Source organism: Corylus avellana, chromosome ca7 (genome assembly GCF_901000735.1).
Source record: "Corylus avellana chromosome ca7, CavTom2PMs-1.0".
In the NCBI taxonomy this organism is placed as follows: Eukaryota; Viridiplantae; Streptophyta; class Magnoliopsida; order Fagales; family Betulaceae; genus Corylus; species Corylus avellana.
Window position 1 is genome coordinate 16,465,736 of NC_081547.1, and position 20,657 is coordinate 16,486,392.

Here is a 20,657-nt window from a genome sequence, read left to right on the forward strand (position 1 = left end):
TAGATAGATTCTTGATATCTACAGAATGGGAGGAATATTTTCCAGATTTATGTAAGAAAAGGCTTCCTCGAGTACTATCGGACCACTTTCCAACGATATTGGAGTGTGGACCAGGAAGAAGGGGTCGAATACCTTTTAGTTTTGAGAATATGTGGTTACAAGCGGAGGGTTTCGTGGAGCAAGTAAAGAGGTGGTGGGACTCTTATTACTTTGAAGGTATTTCGAGTTATGTGTTGGCTCAAAAGTTGAAAGCTCTGAAAGGTGATCTCAAAAAATGGAATGTGGAGGTGTTTGGAGACAGGGAAACGAAAAAAGGAGTTGGAGGAGGAATTGGGTGAGTTGGATCGCATTGCAGAAAGTAGAGCTTTAATGGAGGAGGAGATAATTAAGCGAGAAGAGTGTTCTCACAACCTAGAGAGGACTCTTTATCAAGAAGAAGTGAGCTGGAGGTAAAAATCTAGGGCGTTGTGGTTGAAAGAGGGCGATCGGAATACAAAGTTCTTCATAGGTTGGCCAACTCGCATAGGCGAAATAACACAGTTGTTGCCATGATGGTGGGTGGGAGCAAGTCAAAGGATCCAGTAGTTATACAGGATCATATTGTGCATTTTTATAAAGGATCATATTGTGCATTTTTATAAAAGATTTTGAATAGTATAAGGGGAGACCAACCAGGCTTTTAGCTCCATTGATGGAAAATTTTAGTTCCATTGATGAAGGGGAGAGATTGTGGATGGAGTGAGAATTTGAAGAAGATGAAGTTTGGGAGGTGGTGAGGAAGTTGAAGGGCGACAAAGCACCCGGACTTGATGGCTTTACTATGGCATTGTTTCAGAAATGTTGGGAGGTGGTAAAGGAGGACATGATGGCGGTTTTCAAGGAATTTCATGAGAGTGGAGAAGAGTATTAATGCTACATTTGTTGCGCTTATTCCAATGAAAGCTGGTGCGGTGGAGATCAAGGATTTTCGCCCAATTAGTCTTGTAAGTGAGGTGTATAAAATAATTTCGAAGGTTTTGGTTAGTCGTTTGAACTCAGTGTTGGGGAAGCTTGTGTCACATACACAGAATGCGTTTATTCCAGGTAGGCAAATACTGAACTCTATTTTAATGGCGAATGAATGTGTAGATAGTCGGATGCGATCTGGGGAACCAGGTATTATTTGCAAGCTGGATTTGGAGAAGGCTTATGTTCATGTCAACTGGGACTTCTTATTATACATATTAGAGAGATGTGATTTCGGGGAAAGATGGAGAGGTTGAATTCAGCATTGTGTCTCTACGGTACGTTTTTCCGTTCTCATTAATGGAACGCTTGCAGATTTCTTTAGTAGATCTCGAGGAGTGAGACAAGGGGACCCTTTCTCCCCTCTACTATTATTTGTGATGGTGATGGAGGCATTTAGTAGGATGATGAATTCAACGGTGGAGAGAGATCTTATGTCTGGATGTTCGGTGGGATCGCAACATTCTGAGGTAATGGAAGTGTCGCACTTAATATTCGCAGATGACACACTTATCTTTTGAAAGGCAAAGGTGGAACAACTTCGTAATTTGAAATGTTTGCTGCTATGTTTTGAAGCGGTTTCGGGTTTGAAAATAAATTTGTCAAAGTTTGTTATTGTCACTTTAAGTGAGGTGGGAGATGTGAAAGGTTTGTCAAGAAGACTTGGGTATGGAGTGGAATCGATGCCGTTTACGTACTTGGGGTTACCTTTGGGTGCTCATTATAAGGATCCATCTATATGGAATAATGTCATTGAGAAGATGGAGACTAAGTTGGCAGGGTGGAAGTGGATGTATTTATCCAAGGGTAGTAGGCTAACGATGATTAAAAGTATGCTCTCTAACATACCAACGTACTATTTATCTATGTTTCAGATTCCAGTGAGAGTGGCGAAGCGTATAGAAAAAATACAAAGAGATTTCTTGTCGATTTCAAGTTTCATTTGGTAAATGGTCCAAGTTTTGCATGCCAACGGAGGCGGGGGATTAGGGGTAAGGAATTTGATTCAACTCAATCGAGCTTTGTTAGGTAAATGGTTGTGGAGGTTTGCCAATGAGGGAGATGCTTGGTGGAGGAAATTAGTAGAGGTTAAATATGATACGATGAGGGGTGGTTGGTGCTCCAAGGATGTAGGGGGACCTTATAGGGTGGGAGTGTGGAAATGTATTCGAAGAGGGTGGGATAATTTTAAGCAGCATGTGCGGTTTGAGGTAGGAAACGGTTCTAGGGTATTGTTTTGGCAGGATGTGTGGTGTGGAGAGTTACCATTGAAGATTTTGTTTCCCGCCTTGTTCAATATAGCATGTGCAAATGAGGCATGGGTGGAGGACAATATGGATACAGTAAATGGTGCTATTCATTGGAATCTAATGTTTACTCGACCTATTCATGATTGGGAATTGGACGAGGTTTTGAGATTTTTCGAATTGTTGTATTCCCAACAGGTTAGGCATGGTGGGGTGGATAAAATTTGTTGGATTCCTTCGAAGAGAGAGAATTTTGAGGTGAAGTCATACTATCGGGTAAGGGTTAATTCGGCACCCGTGGTTGGCCCTTAGAAGATTATTTGGAAGAGTAAAGCTCCTCCGAGAGTGGCTTTTTTCGTGTGGACGGCGGTGCTGGGAAAAATATTAACGTTGGACAATTTACGTAAGAAGAACATTATAGAGACAGTGGTGTTGTATGTGCAAGAATAGTGGTGAATCTATTGATCATTTGTTATTGCATTGCGGAGTTGCTATAGAGGTATGGAACATGGTTTTTCAGCTGTTTGGTGTTACGTGGGTGATGCCGGGTAGAATGAAGGAATGTTTGGGAAGTTGGAGAGGACGGAGAGGTAATCGTACAGTTCTGCAAATCTGGAGAGTGGCTCCTTTGTGTGTAATGTGGTGCTTATGGAGAGAAAGGGATGCATGGAGTTTTGAGGACAGTGAACTTGGACTCATAGAGTTGAAGAAAAGGGTGCTTCAAACACTTTTCTCCTGGAGAGTATTGTGGCATTCATTGCAAGCTTCAATGCTTGCGGAATTCCTAAATTTATGTGCTTCATTTTCAGCTTAAAAGCTTGTATATGTGGGCTCTTTTATATACTTCCTGTGTACATGGGTTGCGCCCTTTGCGCTTTTTATAAATTAATATTACCTATAAATAAAAAAATGATTGTTATACTGGAGCAGATGGACTAATTGACATGTACTGCAGATGTCGCATTGTTGAACATTTGGTCTCATAAACCTGATGCCACATTTCAAGAAACTAGAATTTCCATCTGAAATAATATTTGAAACCTCTTATGATAGATTTCTGCTGTTATTTATAGGAAATAAAGCAATTATGTTCGTACCTATTGGATCTGAAAAAAGCTTCTGCCGACGAAATGCGTAGAAGTGTCTATGCTAATTATGCAGCCTTTATACGGTGAGTTTTTGTTTAATTGTTCTCTAAAAGTTGTCAAGATGACATCAAGTGGTTTATTAAATGCATTTTCTGATCTTGTGTTGCTTAGTTGATTAACAATAGCAACAGTCTTGTCAAATTGACACGCTTTTATTGGATTAACCTTCAGGAAATTTGTTATTTGTTGTATCATATTTTTCATTATGTTGTGATCAGCATAAGCACTGCTTTTTCGCTTTGGCCTTGACTTCTTAACCAAGTTGCGTGAGAAAACTACCAATTTATGCTAATAACTCAAAAGTAAAGACTTGCTTTGGTCAAAGGTGTTAAACTGTTGTTAACTACTAGTTTGTATGTTTGGATGACCAAGTTGAGTCATATGATTCTTCCTCCTTTAGCTTTCAATACTTTATGCAGGCATCAAAGCCATAGCCTACAGCTTACCACTTTCTTTTGACCAATCTCTAGAAATATCCTTTTTGTGCTTTATTTAAGGAGTATATGAAACTTGTAAGATTGCCAAAAAACAAAGGGTAGGAGTTTTCAGTATTTCTCTTTCCAGTTGAAGACCTTTTTCATGGTATATGCCATTATGCCATATGAATCCAAGAATTGGAGTAAACTCTCATGACTTATGTGGTGCTACCCCTAATGTCAACGTACTGCATTATTCACTTCATATCTGTAGTGGTCATTTAACATCTTTGAATTTTCAATTTTTATGTTCTTCCAATGCTAAAAATTATTTCAATGAAAAATAAGATAAAAAAGGTAAAATCTTTTAGAAAGAGCAATGCACCATGAGAAATTTGGAGCCTTGAAAGAAGTAGCATGAGGGGAAGTGAGGCCGTTCCAACTGGAGTATTCAGATTGATATTAGTTTATCATAAAGTGGCAGTCGAGCAGTCAATGTTTTAAACGTTGTTTTTTCAAATTATATTATAAATAGAAATTAACAATATGATCCCAGTCATGGTGGTTGTAACCTCCCCCCCTCCCCTCATCCCCCCCGCCCAAAAAAAAAAAATTCAATTTTGGTATTATAAAGATTCTAGCTTTCTTTCCTTATAGTATGTTCAAATGTTTCTTGTTCTTTTTTCTCCTTCTAGATAGGTGTTTTGATTTTATACTTCATGTTTTTCTGGGTTGCACTTTGCGTTTTTAATGATATCTCAATTACTTAACTTCATATATATGCCTGTCTTATTGTCAGTTCAGACCTGAATCTTAAGACCTTAATAGAAATCAAAAGTATGTTTGAGTACATGTTTCTGGGGTTAACTGATTCATTATTGGTTGAGTGTATTTTTGTCTTTTGACTAATCTTTACATCTTACAGCACATCAAAAGAGATATCAGATTTAGAGGGGGAGCTTTCTTCCATCAGAAACCTTCTATCTACTCAGGCTGCTTTAATTCATGGTTTAGCTGAGGGTGTCCACGTTGATTCCTTGTCAATCTCTGTTTCAGAAGGTTATAAGGTTAACAAGTTATTGGCTTCTGAAGATAGAGAACCCTCAGAACTGGAGAAATGGTTATTAGAATTCCCTGATCTCTTGGACGTTCTGTTAGCTGAGAGGAGAGTGGATGAAGCCTTGGCTGCACTTGATGAAGGAGAGCGTGTAGCTTCTGAAGCAAAAGAAATGAAAACGTTGACCCCGGCTGTACTCATGTCTCTACAGACTTCTATTATTGAATGCAGGCAAAAGTTAGCTGATCAGCTCGCTGAAGCTGCTTGCCAGCCTTCCACACATGGTGGTGAGCTACGTGCAGCTATATCAGCTCTTAAAAGGCTTGGGGATGGCCCTCGTGCTCACAGTTTGCTACTGAATGCTCATTTACAAAGATATCAGTATAATATGCAAAGCCTTCGCCCATCAAGCACCTCATATGGAGGAGCATATACTGCTGCTCTCTCACAGCTGGTGTTCTCTGCTATTGCTCAGGCTGCAAGTGATTCATTGGCCATTTTTGGTGAGGAACCAGCTTATACTTCTGAGCTCGTGATGTGGGCTACAAAGCAAACAGAGGCTTTTGCTCTTCTTGTTAAAAGACATGCATTAGCTTCTTCAGCAGCGGCCGGAGGGTTAAGAGCTGCTGCAGAATGTGTTCAAATAGCATTAGGTCATTGTTCATTATTAGAAGCACGGGGCTTAACACTTTGTCCTGTGCTCTTGAAGCTCTTTAGGCCCAGTGTTGAACAAGCACTAGATGCTAATTTAAAAAGAATTGAAGAGAGCACTGCTGCTCTAGCTGCTGCTGATGATTGGATGCTCACCTACCCTCCAACAACTACACGTCAATCTGGTAGGCATTCAAGCACATCCCTTGGTAATACAACGGTGTTTCAACACAAACTTACAAGTAGTGCTCATCGGTTCAATTTAATGGTCCAGGTGAACTATATTTTTCCCACCTAAATTTCAAACAACTGATATCTTAAATTGTCTCTCTCTCTCTTTACTATATATATATGTGTGTGTGCGCGCACTTGCATGCTTGCTCGCTTATTCACATCTGTCTGCTTCCGTGTAGTCGATCATAGTCTCCTGAGTTGAGGACAAGATAGTTGGTCTTGAGATGTGATAGGAGATCATGTTTCTCCCTTGCCTCTTCAGTCTTGAATAACTTTTTGTTTGATAAGTAATCGATTAATATCATTAAAAGCGTAAAGTACCTCAAGTACATATGAAGTATATAAAATAAAACACCTAACTAGAAGAAGCAAAAAGAACAAGGAAGCCACTATAACTAATCGACAAAGGAGAAACATAGGCAGTTGTCCACATTTACAAAGTTTTGAAGAATATAGATAAAATCTCCTCCATCTTCCTTTCCCAGTTCTCAAAACTTGTCATTCTTTTCCTTCCATAAACACCATAAAGGGCATGTAAGCACCATATTCCACACTGCAGCACTTCGCAGACTGCTAGAGGTCCACCAGCAGGCAAACAGATTGATTATATGTCTAGGCATGACCTTGGATAACAGAAAATGACTAAAAAAGGCAATCCAAATGGCATAAGCATGTCACAATGAAGAAGGTGGTCAACAAACTCCCAATTTCTCTTTCACATGCAACATCTATCTATCATGATGATGTGTCGCTTCTTGAGATTATCCATGGTGAGGATCTTACCTAAAGCCACCAACCACACAAAAAAAGCCACCCTCAAAAGAACTCGAGTCTGCCACACACTTTTCCAAGAAAAGTAGCACCCTTCAGTACTAGCCAGTGAGCAATAGAAGGATGTGACCTTAAACAACCCTCTTTTGGAGGGGACCCACTACAACTTATCTTCACTTCCTCTTCTCACTCTAGCTGAGTGCAACGCCTAAAAAGAAAAATGGCAAAGGTATCCACTTCCCAATCATGCGCTACTCTAGCAAAGCTCACATTCCATTGGTTGGATCCACCGAAAAACTCCAAGTGAGCCACAACAGAGGCATCTTTTGCCTTAGCAATACCAAATAAAACTGGGAAAGCTGCATTTAGAAGCTAAAAGCTAACCCTGGATCTCGAAAATTTCTTCCATCATTTCCTAATATTCTTTCATAACTTCACTCCAAACGTTCCAGGAGGCTCAAGAAAACACCACCCACCCCCATAAACTTAAGTGCAAATCTCCACCAAGCCTCTCTCTCAAGCCCATAGTACCACAATCATTTACCTAAGAAAGCATGATTAAACACCATCAAATTCCCAATACCCAACCCTCCCTCAAAGATAGGTGAACAAACCTAAGACCGACTCACCAAGTGATATTTGAACTCTTCGCCATGCCCACTCCACAAGAAATCATGCTGGAGCTTCTCAATATGGTTAGTGACACTCGCCGGGAGAGGAAAGAAAGACATGAAATGCATAGGCAAAATATGCTTGGCTTTGTAGGAAGCCCCCAGCAGCAAACCGAGATACTTAACCAACCGAGTGGAAACCTCACAACCTAGAAGTCCAGCCAGCATATCCACCTATTCAGCATTCCCCATAGGAAACAATTCTGATTTGGCTAAGTTAACCTTTAAGCCCGCAAAAGCCGCAGATGTGCTAGACATGCACCACAAAAGATCAAGGTATCATCAGCAAACAAAAGATGAGAGAAAGCAATGTTCCCACTGAGAAACTATCCAGCAACCTCCCACTAATTGCAGTACAAATTATTTTACCCAAATCCTCCATCACAGAAAAAACTACAAGGGGGATAACGGATTCCTTTGTCTCAAACTACGAGAGCTACTGAAGAAGCCTGTTGGAGTGCCGTTAACCAAAACCAAAAAATGGACGGAGGATATACAATGAGCTATCCATGAAAAACTTTAAGCGAAATTAATCTCTTGGAATAGGGAACTTGGATTTTACTCTCTCTGGCTGAAACACACTTCAAGTTAATAATTGGTTTCTTATATTACATACTATTCTGCAATCTGAGTTCCCTGTCACTTAATCTAGTTTTCTTGTCGTTGCAAGATAAACGCCAGTACTATGGGGATTTATATGTTCTTCTAGATGGTAGCGCTCTAAATTTACTCAGTTTACTATTCCCTTCTTTTTGTTATTATGTTTGGTTTTAAGCAATATGCCAAACAATTTTCTTCTCTTTATGGGTTTTAATAAAAGAACGTTTCTCACTGACCTAGGCAAAAAAAAATATGTTTGTGTGAAATTACTTTTTCATTTGAGTGGAGCTTCTTTTCCAATGTTCTCAGTGCTTTGGATTTCTAATGTGCCTTCCATTTATCTGAGCACTTGTTCCTCATAAGTCTTGACAGTGAGGAATTCTGATTGATCTTATGCTTGATGCCTTTTCGTTTCACTCATTTTTTTTAGTAGGTTCCATTTTGGTGATTTAATTCCTCAATTTTTTTTTTGGCTGAATTTTTCGCTTGCTCTTACAGGACTTCTTCGAAGATGTGGGACCACTTCTGAGTATGCAGTTAGGAGGTCAAACGCTGGAAGGGTTGTTTCAGGTATTTAACTCATATGTGAGCATGCTCATAAAAGCATTACCAGGTTCAATGGAGGAAGAAGCAAACTTTGAAGCTTCTGGAAATAAAATTGTCCGAATGGCTGATACGGAACCTCAGCAGATTGCATTGCTAGCAAATGCATCATTACTAGCTGATGAACTACTACCGCGCGCAGCCATGAAACTTTCCCCTCTTAATCAGGCTACTTACAAGGATGACACTCATAGAAGACCTTTAGATAGGCAAAATCGTCATCCTGAGCAAAGAGAATGGAAGAGGCGGCTTGTGAGCTCAGTTGACAGATTAAAAAATACTTTTTGTCGCCAGCATGCTTTAGATCTCATTTTTACAGAGGAAGGTGATAGCCATCTTACTGCAGACATGTACATAAATATGGATGGGAATGTGGATGAATTTGAGTTGTCTCCATCTCTTATATTCCAGGTACTTTTTATTTTTGGTTTAACAATGATAGTAATCACTTGTAAATTACTTCTTTATGAACAAGTAATCCATAATTTCTTACTGAAAAAAGAGTTATTCAGACTTTAAAACTTGGAATCACTATTAAGTCAGTTGTTAGGTACTGTCATTATGAATTATGATAGGACTGCTAGTAAAATGCAACCATCAGTTTTTCATTAAAAAAAAAAAGTGCATCAGTAGCTACATCAACAGAAGAACTGAATTGCAGTTTCAGAGTGATAATAGTATTTCCTCATAGAGGAGGTTTTATCTTGTATTCAAGCTTATTCCTGTAAATTAATTGATGTTTCTATCTCTCCCTCTCCCCTATGCTGTTGGAAAAGGCATGCCATGTGCTTATCACACTACATGCTAGCCTACCAAGTCTGGATTTATGGTCTTTACGTTTGGTTCCAGTTGTGTTAATATAGCTATTATAGACTGTTGTTATCATTTCAAATATTTTATTTTAAAACACACCCACATATATATATATGTGTGTGTGTGTGTGTGTGTGGTACAAACAACATAAACCCAAATGACAGCTGTAACCAAACTTTTACCAAATGAGAATCAACTTGAGCAGAGAATCAAGTTGATTCTCATTTGGTAAAAGTTTGGTTACAGCTGTCATTTGGGTTTATGGTGTTTGTACCACACACACACACACACACACACACATATGTGTGTGTGCGTTTTAAAATAAAATATTTGAAATGATAACAACAGTCTATAATAGCTATATTAACACAAGTGAAACCAAACGTAAAGACCATAAATCCAGACTTGGTAGGCTAGCATGTAGTGTGACAAGCACATGGCATGCCTTTTCCAACAGCAATCACACATTCCATTGGGCTCTAATTACATTCGAAATGACATTACCAATATATGAAGAACCTAGTTTTTCATTCATATCTGCACCAAATTATTATTATTATTATTATTACTTGGGTTGCGCTTTCTTTTTCTTTTTTTGATAAGTAATAATCAGTTTTATTAAAAGTGTAAGGCGCCCCAAAGTACACTAGGAGTATACAATAGGATCACCTAACTAGAAAGGAATTGACACCGGAAAGACATGCGTAACAGTACAAAGTATGATAACAAGAGGATAAAATGTCTCCCAAGGATCCCTCCAAGTCCTCAAAGCATCTATTATTTCTCTCCCTCCATAAACACCAAAAGAAGCAAGTAGACACCATCTTCTAGACCGCAGCACTTCCCCTCCTCCCTGTAGACCACCAACAAGCGAGCAAATTGGAAACCCGTCTCGGCATCACCCAAGACAACGCAATCCGACCAAAGAAGGCACACCACAAAGCATAAGCTACCTCACAATGAAGAAGAAGATGATCTACCGTCTCCTCACTTCTCTTGCACATACAACATCTGCTCGTCACAATCACATGCCGCTTCCTGAGGTTATCTAGGGTCAAAATTTTGCCCAAAGCTGCCGACCACACAAAAGAGCTCGCCCTCGGAGGGGCTTGTGTTCGGCACACACTCTTCCAAGGGAATCTCCTCCCTTCAATACAGGTCAAGGAAGCAAAGAGAAGCTTGACCTTGAAACAGCCTCTTTTGGAAGAGATCCACCACAATCTGTTTGCACACCCCTGTCTCACACGGGCAGAGTGAAACACCTAGAAAAACGAAGCAAATACCTCTACCTCCCAATCATGAGCCTCTCTAGAAAAACTAACATTCCACTGATTAAATCCACCCAGCACCTCCAAATTAGCCGCAATTGAGGCTTCTTTCGCACAAACAATACTGAATAAACCAGGAAAAGCTATCTTGAGAGCCGTATCTCCACACCACCTATCATGCCAAAATCTAACCCTGGTCCCATCCCCCACCTCAAATTGCGTGAAGCCTTTGAAAGTGTCCCACCCTTTCCTAATATTCTTCCATAACCCCACCCCAAAAGCTCTCCTAGGCTCAAAAGAGCACCACCCTCCCCAACAACTTCCATGCTTAGCATCAACCACAACTCTCCACCAAACATCTCTCTTCAAACCATAACGTCACATCCATTTCCCTAGCAGAGAGCGATTGAACACCCTTAAATTCCTAATACCCAACCCGCCCTCTTTAATTGGCGTGCAAACCTTCGACCACCTCACCAAGTGGTACTTGAATTCTTCACCTAACCCTCCCCATAAGAAATTACGTTGTATCTTCTCAATGCGTTTGGCAACACTGACCGGAATAGGGAAAATAGACAAAAAGTAGGTAGGCAAGTTAGCGAGAGTGCTCTTGATTAGCGTGACCCTACCAGCTTTCGACAAATACAACATTTTCCAACCGGCCAACCGACGGTTGCGCTTTCTAATAAGATTGAATTACCTATAATTTTTTTTTTTTTTTTGATAAGTTAAAGAGTACTAATTTTGAATTACTTATAAAAATTATGTATGTATGTACGTATGATACTTGTACTGAACCAACAGCTCCTTCGACCCTAACGTTTGGGGTCTGATACATGAATCCTTTTGTGCCACTCAACTCTTCTGCTGCATTGTCATTTAAATTTAAATTGCTGGAGATTATTAATTATATTTAAATTACTTTTTTACTACCCAATGTACTTAAAAATATCTGATTGATGACTGAGCTTTATCTATAAATATCAAATGCATAGGTGTTACCATCATTTTCTGACATGTGAATGTGTACTTCACGGTTAATATACATAATAATGAAAATGAACTGTTTTCTCCAATTTGTTTCAGACACGCATACTAAATATATTGATGTTTTTGTTGCATTTGAAGCTATTGTTTATTGATATAATTCTGATATTTTGCATGATAAACCATGTGGAATATGCTATTAATGTAATAAATATGACATGATGACAGATATTATTGGTTTTCTCATTGTTGTTTTCTTACCATTACTTTATCATCTGTGTTAGTTCTTTTCATTTGCACCCTTTTGTTTGTCCACACCGCATGGAGAATTTGATTGCCATTATAGTATTTGGTTCCTACTTTATACCCAAATTATTTACTCTACTACCTTGGGTTGTAATAAAATGTTAGGCTTCTGAGAAATAATTATTACCTGTGCTGAAGAAAAACCAACATTTTGATATACTTAAGTTTATGCTTTGAAGGTCTGTTGTAAATTGAGAAGTCTTCTACTCTCCTGTGTTTTTTGGATAGGGATTTTCTGAGTCTGAAATCTCTGATGTTGTTACTTTGTTATGACCAGGAACTTTTTCTAAAACTGAACAGAATGGCTAGTATAGCAGCAGATATGTTTGTTGGCAGGGAAAGATTTGCTATATTGCTATTAATGAGACTTACTGAAACTGTTATCTTGTGGCTTTCGGAAGACCAAAGCTTTTGGGATGATATTGAGGAAGGGTCAAAGCCTTTAGGTCCTCTTGGTCTACGACAGGTGTGGAAATGCCATGTCCCTTCTTTCAGTTGCTTTGTTAAAATGAACTACTACATTTGATTTGGGGTCAATGTGCTCTGGTGCAAATGGTATCTTCTCTCCTATAAGAACAATATGATGGGCGAGGTCTTCGATTCAAGACACATCCGGTTAATCTGTAACTTACTATTTTAAAAGCTAACATTTGATTACAGCCTGATTCTGACCAACTTTTTTCTACTTGAAAAAAAAAAAAAAAAAACAAATTTGTCAGACTAATGTACTTAATTATGAAAGTCAACCTCAGTATTATTGCAGAATTATGTCTTATAAGAAATTTTTGTGTAAATGCAGAAAATAGCTTAGGATTTAGAGTAGTAGTCAGCATAAACCACACTTTTGTGGTTGTATATTGAATTAGCCATCTCCTCTTGTCTTAATTTTGGAGAGTTTATTTTTACAAGCCAATGCTTACAAACATTAGCCTTCTGTTTACTTCTTGTAACATGTGCAGTTCTATTTGGACATGAAGTTTGTGATATGTTTCGCCTCCCAAGGTCGTTACTTATCTCGGAAGTTGCATCGAGTTGTCAATGAGATCATATCAAAAGCCATGGCAGCAGCTGCTGCAACAGGGATGGATCCCTATAGGTAGGCTTTTCCACCCCTCCCTTTTCTATTCTTGGGCTATAAATTAGCTTAATGTTTTACTATCATTGTAATAGTCATCAAATTATATGCATACATTTACACGTGGAGACTTACATGTACATACAAATACATATGTTATGCAAACAAAGTATAAGTATAAATTTGTTTGTTATTGATAATCACAATCATGCGTATGGTTATTTTAATTTGTAAATGAAACTTTTGCAAAAGTGGCCTAAGATATGATCTCAAAATTTTAAACTAGGCACATTTTGTGTCACAAACGTAATTAATGCATTCATAAAGAAAATTTTGGACTTTGATTGGTGAACTTTCTGTTGAATTGAAGTAATCTTCTCTTTGTGCTTAGTCATAAGAAATGAGAGAGATTTTCTTGGTATAGCTTTTAGGTGATATATTCCCTTTTCTTCTTCCGCTCCACTTTAATTTTTCGTTTGGTACACCACTACTCTCCATCAAGCCTCTCCCTATAACACCTCCTTCCCGTAGGAAGACAAGAGTACGCATTGCTCAATCAGAAACATGAGGATATAAGAATTCCATAAACTAAAATTTAACGAAAACCATGGGAAGGAGGTGTTTCACTCCCTCATGCATATAGCGCCAAAGCCATTTATCTAAGAGAGCACAATGGAATATTCACAAGTTCTGAATTCTAAATTCTCCCTCAGAGAGCAGCAAACAAACCTTGGTCCAGCTAATCAGGTGATATTTGAACACTTCTCCTAGCCCTCTCCATAAGAAATCACGTTGGAGCTTCTCAAAACAGTTTGCAACACTCGTGGGGAAAGGAAAGAGGAACATCAAATACGGAGACAAATTGGAAAGTATGCTTTTAATAAGGGTAACCCTACCACCCTTGGACACGTACATCATTTTCTAACCACCCAACGGTCGCTCTACTTTTTCCATAACACTATCCCAAATATGTTTAGCCTTGTAGGAGGCCCCCAACAGTAGACTAAGATACTTCAGAGGCAAAGAGGAGACTCGTCAACCTAGAATACCAGCCAACCCTTCCATATGATCAACATTTTCCGCATGAACTATTTCTGATTTAGCCAAGTTACTCTTCAAGTCTGAAGCAACTTCAAAACATAGGAATAAGCAACACAAATGACAGAGATGATCAGGATTAGCACCTTAGAAGATTGAAGTATCATCAGCAAACAGAAGGTGAGAGAAATCAAATCCACTAACATTAGCCATAGAGAAGCCAGACAACAGCTGTCCACTCACAGCAATAGAAAGAGGACAAAGGGTAAACAACAAAAAGAACAAAGGGTCCCCTTAAGCTACGAGAAGTATTGAAAATCCTTTTAGAGTGTTGTTTACATACCGAAGAAATGCAATGAGCTATTCAAGAGCGTCATTTCCCCCTAAAGTCACACCTCTTCAACATATACAACAAAAAGTCTCAATTAACATGATCATAAGCTTTTTTTAGATCCATTTTGCAAATAGCACCCTGCTCATGAGACCTTAATTTACTATCAAGGCATTCATTGGCGATAAGAACAGAATCTAGAATTTGCCTACCTCTTATTAATGCGTTGTGTGACTTAGAGATAATTTTCTCCAACACCATCTTAAGCCCATTTGCTAGTATCTTAGCAATAATGTAAATGCCCCCCACAAACTTATCAGGCGAAAATCCTTGAGGTCAACAACCCCTGGAGTCTTCAAATGAGGGCGATAAACGTAGGATTAAGGCTCCTCTCAAACTTTCCTCTAGCATAGAAATCATGAAAATCCTTCATAATATCCTCTTTTAAAACAATCCAGCAAGCTTAGAAGAGCGCGATAGAGAAACTGTCAAGGCCCGGTGGCCTTGTCACCTTCTCTTCCTCAAAGTCTCTCCAACCAACTAGCCTCAGCCTCCTCAATGGAATAAAAGGATAGGTCATCCACTAAACTGTTCGGCGTATAACTTTTGATAAAACTGGACAATGTGCTCACTGATTCCCGCCTAGTTGGTATAAATTGTACCCTCAATCAACAAGGAGTTGATGGAATTATTCATTTTCTTTGAAATGCCAATTCTTCATTTGTGATCAAGCACAATGGTTTGAATCATGAAATAGGGTCGCATCATGTCCCAGGTGGTTATGAAGGGGCCTACCTAATGTGCCATGGTATTAAGGTAGGTGGAATCATTGCTTTCCGCATAGATGCTTGTGAGAAAGAAAAATCAGTTTTGAGCATGACTAGGATTAAGGAAATTTCTTACAATTAAGATGTAACTTAAAATTGCAGGCATTTGGAGATTCAGTGCAGAAATTTTATGGATAAAATCATAAGAAATTGCCTAGTTACGAGGTGAAACTAGGCTTTATAATAAATTATAGGGAAGCTCCAAATTGACTAATCCTTTTGGGGTAATAACGCAAATGTAGCTAACGTTTTTCCCAGGGTCGTTACAAAAATCATAAGAAATTGAAATTACTTTTATAAAAAAATTGAATGCTCATGAACAGCGTCAATATCATTTTAAAATGAGAAGTTTCATCCTCTTACAATCTTCAAAGTTTTGAGCGTTATGTTCTCTTCAAATACACCACATTAATCATAGAGGAATCATCTTCCAAACTTCTAAATTGTAATGTCTTTCGAACTGTCCTCTCCAACAAGCCACCAACTTCATGACCCATTGGAGCATGACCCACTCTATCCCACAAAGGCGAAAGTTCGATCCTCACAAATCTTTAGCTACTTTGCAATAGACCAAAAGATGATCAATTGTTTCACCATTTTTCTTAAACATGCAAAACCAATCTAAAACTGCAATGTCTTTTCTTTAAGTTTTTCATGGTTAAGATCTTCCCTAATCCTCAGGAAGCCTTATTCCTCTAAATGCTCTTCCAAAGATAGGGAGAGCCAACGCTGGGGGATTAGTGTCTTGTAAAAAGATATGACCAAAAAAACCCGCCTTCTAGAAGAAATCCAACAAATATTATCGCCACCACCTCATCTTAACTTAATGGAATACAAAAGGTTAAAAGAAAAGGTAATCGAATTCACCTCCTAGTCATGCACTGATCTGATTAAGGTTAAAAAAATTCATGTAGTCTTTTTGTACCAGTAAAAGCTGAGATTGTTGTGCTTATATATTCCTTATGAATTTGTTGTATTTGTCATGGTTTATTTGAGGCTGAGATCAATTTTGTTGTCAGTGTACTGCCGGAAGACGACTGGTTTAGTGACATCTGTCTAGAAGCAATTGAAAGATTGAGTGGAAAACCAAAAGCCATGAATGTAGATCGGGATCCTAACAGTCCAACTGCATCTGTTTCAGCACAATCAATTTCATCTGTGAGATCTCATGGCAGTTCCTAATGCATAGTTTTATCCTTGTAAATTAGACAGCAACAGAATCCGTTGTGGATATACTGGCAGGTACTTGTATGCATTGTAAGCTCTCTTTATTTACTTTTTTTCACCTAATTTTTATTCATCTTCCTCTCCCTGCATGGTCATGGGTGTGGGACGTTATTACTTTTTTGTTCTCTAATTGAGCGAACTTTGGGGTTTGTAAATGTTCATTGCATCAAAATCCGTATTATTCTTTTGCAAAGTTATGGGGAGGATTGTTTTTGTCAATCCAAATTCCAAGCTCTCGAGCTTGAATTATGTTGCATTTGACCAAGAGATGAGTGATGCTTGATGCATGTAGTGCAGAAAAACTTGGAGACGGTAGAATGTTTGTTTTATAGATTGGATTATTTTGAATGGTTTAACTATTCCTTTTTGTGATTCGGGACAAACTATACTGTTTACAAAAAAAGAAATGCTAGAGGGACTAAATCTTTTACTAAGAAATGGGTACTACAATAATATAGAGCTTATTCATTGGAAATGATCAAAATAATCAATAAAGAGAAATGCTATGGGTACCAATGAATAAGCTTCACATTATCTTGATATTCATCTTTTAGTAAAAGATTTGGTACTCCTAGCATTTTTCTTTACAAAATGATTAGTTTGTAATTAATTTATACAAATTAGTCTAGTAAGTAACATGTGTCAAATATGTAAGAAGTAGATACTTTCTTATTAATGCTATTAAAAAAAATGTGAGAAGTGCTACTATCAAAAAAAAAAAAACACATGCTTCTCACAAGTTAAGATATACATATCACTTTATTTGATGAATTAGTCACAAACGTTTGTAGCTAATTTATGTCCGTTTTGTTTTCAACACGTTAAACAACTTTGCAAACTGTGTCAGTTTCAAAGTGAATAAAGAAAGCCAAAGCTCTCTCAAAGGACCATATCAAGCTGAGGGCAGTAACAACACCTCATTCTCTTTCGCTCAATGTGTGTTTGTCGAGTTTTCTCACGTCTGCCTACATTCTTTTGCATTAAGAATGGGTAAAAGTCATTGAGATATTTTGTAAATGAACTCTCTCCTCTCCTCCAATCAAGTGCCAAGGAAGGGATCTTGTGTGTGTTAGGGAAGGAGTTGTTTAGATAATAAAATAAGACAAATATTATTGAATTATTATTGTTGTTAGTTTTTGGTTGATATCAAATAGGATACTTGATCGTTATTAGATAACAAATAGTTGGGAAAGAACTATTGTTGATACAGAAACACTTCAGTTATGAATAAAGATGCATGTTTTTTGCCAAGTTTATTTCTCCAAGCAAAAAAAAAAAAAACTATTTGTTATCTAAGAAATCATGATATACAAAGTCTAATTAAATGGGTCTTAATGGGAGTTTTAATTGAAATCTTTGATGGGAAGTGACCTTTCATGAAAATTTGTAACGGTTGGTCTCTAGAGAAAAGCGTATATCTAAGAGATCACATCTCTTATTCATGCTTACAGAATTTTCTCTCTCTAAAGAATGAAAATTTATTCTTTTTTGTTTAAGTTTTTCGGCTGCAAATTTTTTTATCAAGAGTTACGAATTCCATGAGTCAAGGTAAGTACTATTTTCAATCAATAATATCATATAGAATTTAATTCTTGTTTGAAGATGCATATTGTATTTTATTTTGAAGTTCTTGCATTCGGCGTAGTTTGGTTGAAGGATTTATCCATCCCGGAGGAATTTCATTTTCTCTCTCTTTGAATTGATTGCATTAAAGAAAAGTTCTTCATAGTCGAACTTGTCTGTATGCATAGTTGTTGTTTTTTCATACTTTTCTCTAGAAAATCGATCGTTAGACTTTATGTATGCAAAGTGCTGAAGTCAGCAATTGCATGGTTCAAAGCAAACTGTGAACATTTATTTCTGCAATTTAGAAAAGAAGTTTTCATGTGTTTTCTTTTGCATGCAAAGTGGCGTGAATCTGTTTGATTCCAATTAAAATGGCGCGTCTTTTGATTTAAAGAGCAACTTTCAGCTTGGTGGCTGAAAAATTATAGTGTGTAACACTTTGATCTGATATTAAGAAAATTAGTAGCCCAAATAGAGAAATGGGTAATTTATAAAAGATGTTGATTGGTACTAAGTCCCACAATATTTAGTTGTTAGGTGATACTGTGCTTTATAAGGAATTCTAGAAAAACTCTAAATTGACTAGTCTATTTGGAGTGATAGTGCAAATGTGGCTAACGTTTTTTTTTCAAGTATCTGGTAAATGCTATATGGTACTGTTAGCAACGCATGACATGGCCCTAATGAGAACATTAGGGATTTAAGGAGGGAGTTTGTAACAATTAGGTCCCATATTGAGAAGATGAGTAGCCCTGCAGCCACATAGAACATGGAAGTGGATGGTTAAAGATGTGGGCTTTATAAGATTATTCTAAATAAGTTCCTAATTAACTAGTTTTTTTAGAGTGATAGCGTAAATATGACTAGTATTTTTTCATAATCATTTGGTAGTGCTTCCAAAGGTTGGCATAAGTTTTCTCTCTAATGTACATGATTTTCAATGCAATGAGGCTATTTGCAACAGTTTTTCTATACATACATACTTTGGCCTTTTTAAAGTCAAATTGAATCCGGTTTAAGGCCAACGTTATTGTTATAAATGTTGGATCGTATTGAAAAATATTATAATTGTTTATATGTCATGATAAAGGGTAATTTACACATAATGACAAGTGAAAGCATCTTATGCATGAAAAGCATATAGTTTATCAAATTTTGGATAATTTTAATTTTATGGTGACGAGCCGAAGCACTCCATAAATAAAGGGCCTTATATTTTACCATCATTTCCATGACATTGAACACTTGCATCAAATTATACAATGGCCCAGCCCCAAAGAGAAGCCCTTGTACTTGGTTAATGATGGGGTGAAAGAATGTTTAGGGTCTGATGGCTAATTTGAAATCTTTTTGCCCAAAGGTCTTGAATTCATCTTTATCATCATGTTAAATTCAGACAGAGTTTTCTTTTAAATTGGGTTGGAGGAATTTTCTCTTACTCAATCTATAAAAATGGCATGTGCCCTTTAAACATGTGAAATGCACATATTTTTTTAGTAATAGGGACATAGTTGAAACAAATGTTACTACAAACTCATGTACATTTCACATCTTAATAAAAAAAAAAAATGGACACATGTCATTTTTATAAATTGAGTTAAAAGAAATTCCTCCAACCCAATTTGAAGAAAAACTCAATCCAGGAGTAACTTGATCATGCATGGACTGACATAGATGAAAAATCCGTAATCAATTTGGAAAGAAAAACTTATAAAGGGAATAATTTTCAAAGTGATTAAACGTAAGTACTGATTTTTTTTTTTTTTTTTTTTTTTTGAAACCTAGATAGCAATTTTAAAATGCATTAAAAATCAGGGACCAATTTTTTATTTTCCCTTCATTTTCTTTCTTAAATTTTAGGCAGAGACGAAATCACATTAAACCTAGATAGCAAATTTAGGAAGTAAATCAATACATATAGAGAAACACATGCTTTTTGAATAATTTTTTTTTTAACTTTGTCCTTGCAATTACAAAAAGTATGTGCTCCTCATATGTAGAGTACATGTCATTTTTATAGAATATGTTTGAGGAATTTTCTTTAACCTAATTTGGAGGAAAACTCTGTCTGTTACAACTAACCACATAGGACATGTCATACTCACAATTTATATGAAATTTCAATCATATCCCATAAAAAAAAAAATAAATAAATAATTCTGCGCACTATAACTCACGACTATACCTTTCACTTTCAACACCAAAGGTACACTCCCAAATTGCATTGATAACTCGTTGTTTCAAAAAGGTACCTTTTATTTTTTGTTTCGTATTTGAGCATTATCACTTTTGTTTAGATTTATTGTTGGGAACGTCTAATTTCCTGTAAGCTATTGGATAGAGGTCTCTACCTTCTCGTCAGAAGTTGCGTCAGAACGAGTAGAGGTGTCAATGCGGGCGGTTAAAACCGCCCGCTAACCTCTATAATTGCTAACCGCTTAACCACTTAACCGTATTAACTGCTAATCGCCTAACCGCTATAACCGTCTAGCGGTTAGCAATTATTAAGTTTACTAATCGTAACCGCTAACGCTAATTGCCTTTTTATATAATATATTTTTATAATTATAATTATAAAAATATTTATACAGATAACATAATCACTTGATTATTAAATTACAATTTGAGTATTAATATATTATCACAATAATTTATATGATTATATCATATAATCACTTGGTCATTAAATTACAATTTTTTAAAAAATAATTAAATCACAATTTGAGTATTAATATATCATCACTATAATTTATATGATTATATCACATGATCAATTGATCATTAAATCATTTGATTCTATAATAACAAATTATACA

The 20,657-nt window shown here is 37.0% G+C and overlaps 1 protein-coding gene across 1 annotated transcript; it reads left to right on the plus strand.

The window, feature by feature from the left end:
- The first annotated feature begins 887 nt into the window (after nucleotides 1–887).
- Nucleotides 888–16,430, plus strand: LOC132187929 (exocyst complex component EXO84B-like). Its single transcript, XM_059602350.1, has 10 exons — nucleotides 888–1,083; nucleotides 1,129–1,257; nucleotides 1,582–1,836; nucleotides 2,308–2,450; nucleotides 3,326–3,423; nucleotides 4,742–5,798; nucleotides 8,299–8,814; nucleotides 12,055–12,243; nucleotides 12,737–12,873; nucleotides 16,068–16,430. The coding sequence occupies exons 1-10, from the start codon at nucleotides 888–890 to the stop codon at nucleotides 16,228–16,230; spliced, it is 2,883 nt and encodes a 960-aa protein (XP_059458333.1). The 3' UTR covers nucleotides 16,231–16,430.
- The last annotated feature ends 4,227 nt before the right edge of the window (nucleotides 16,431–20,657 follow it).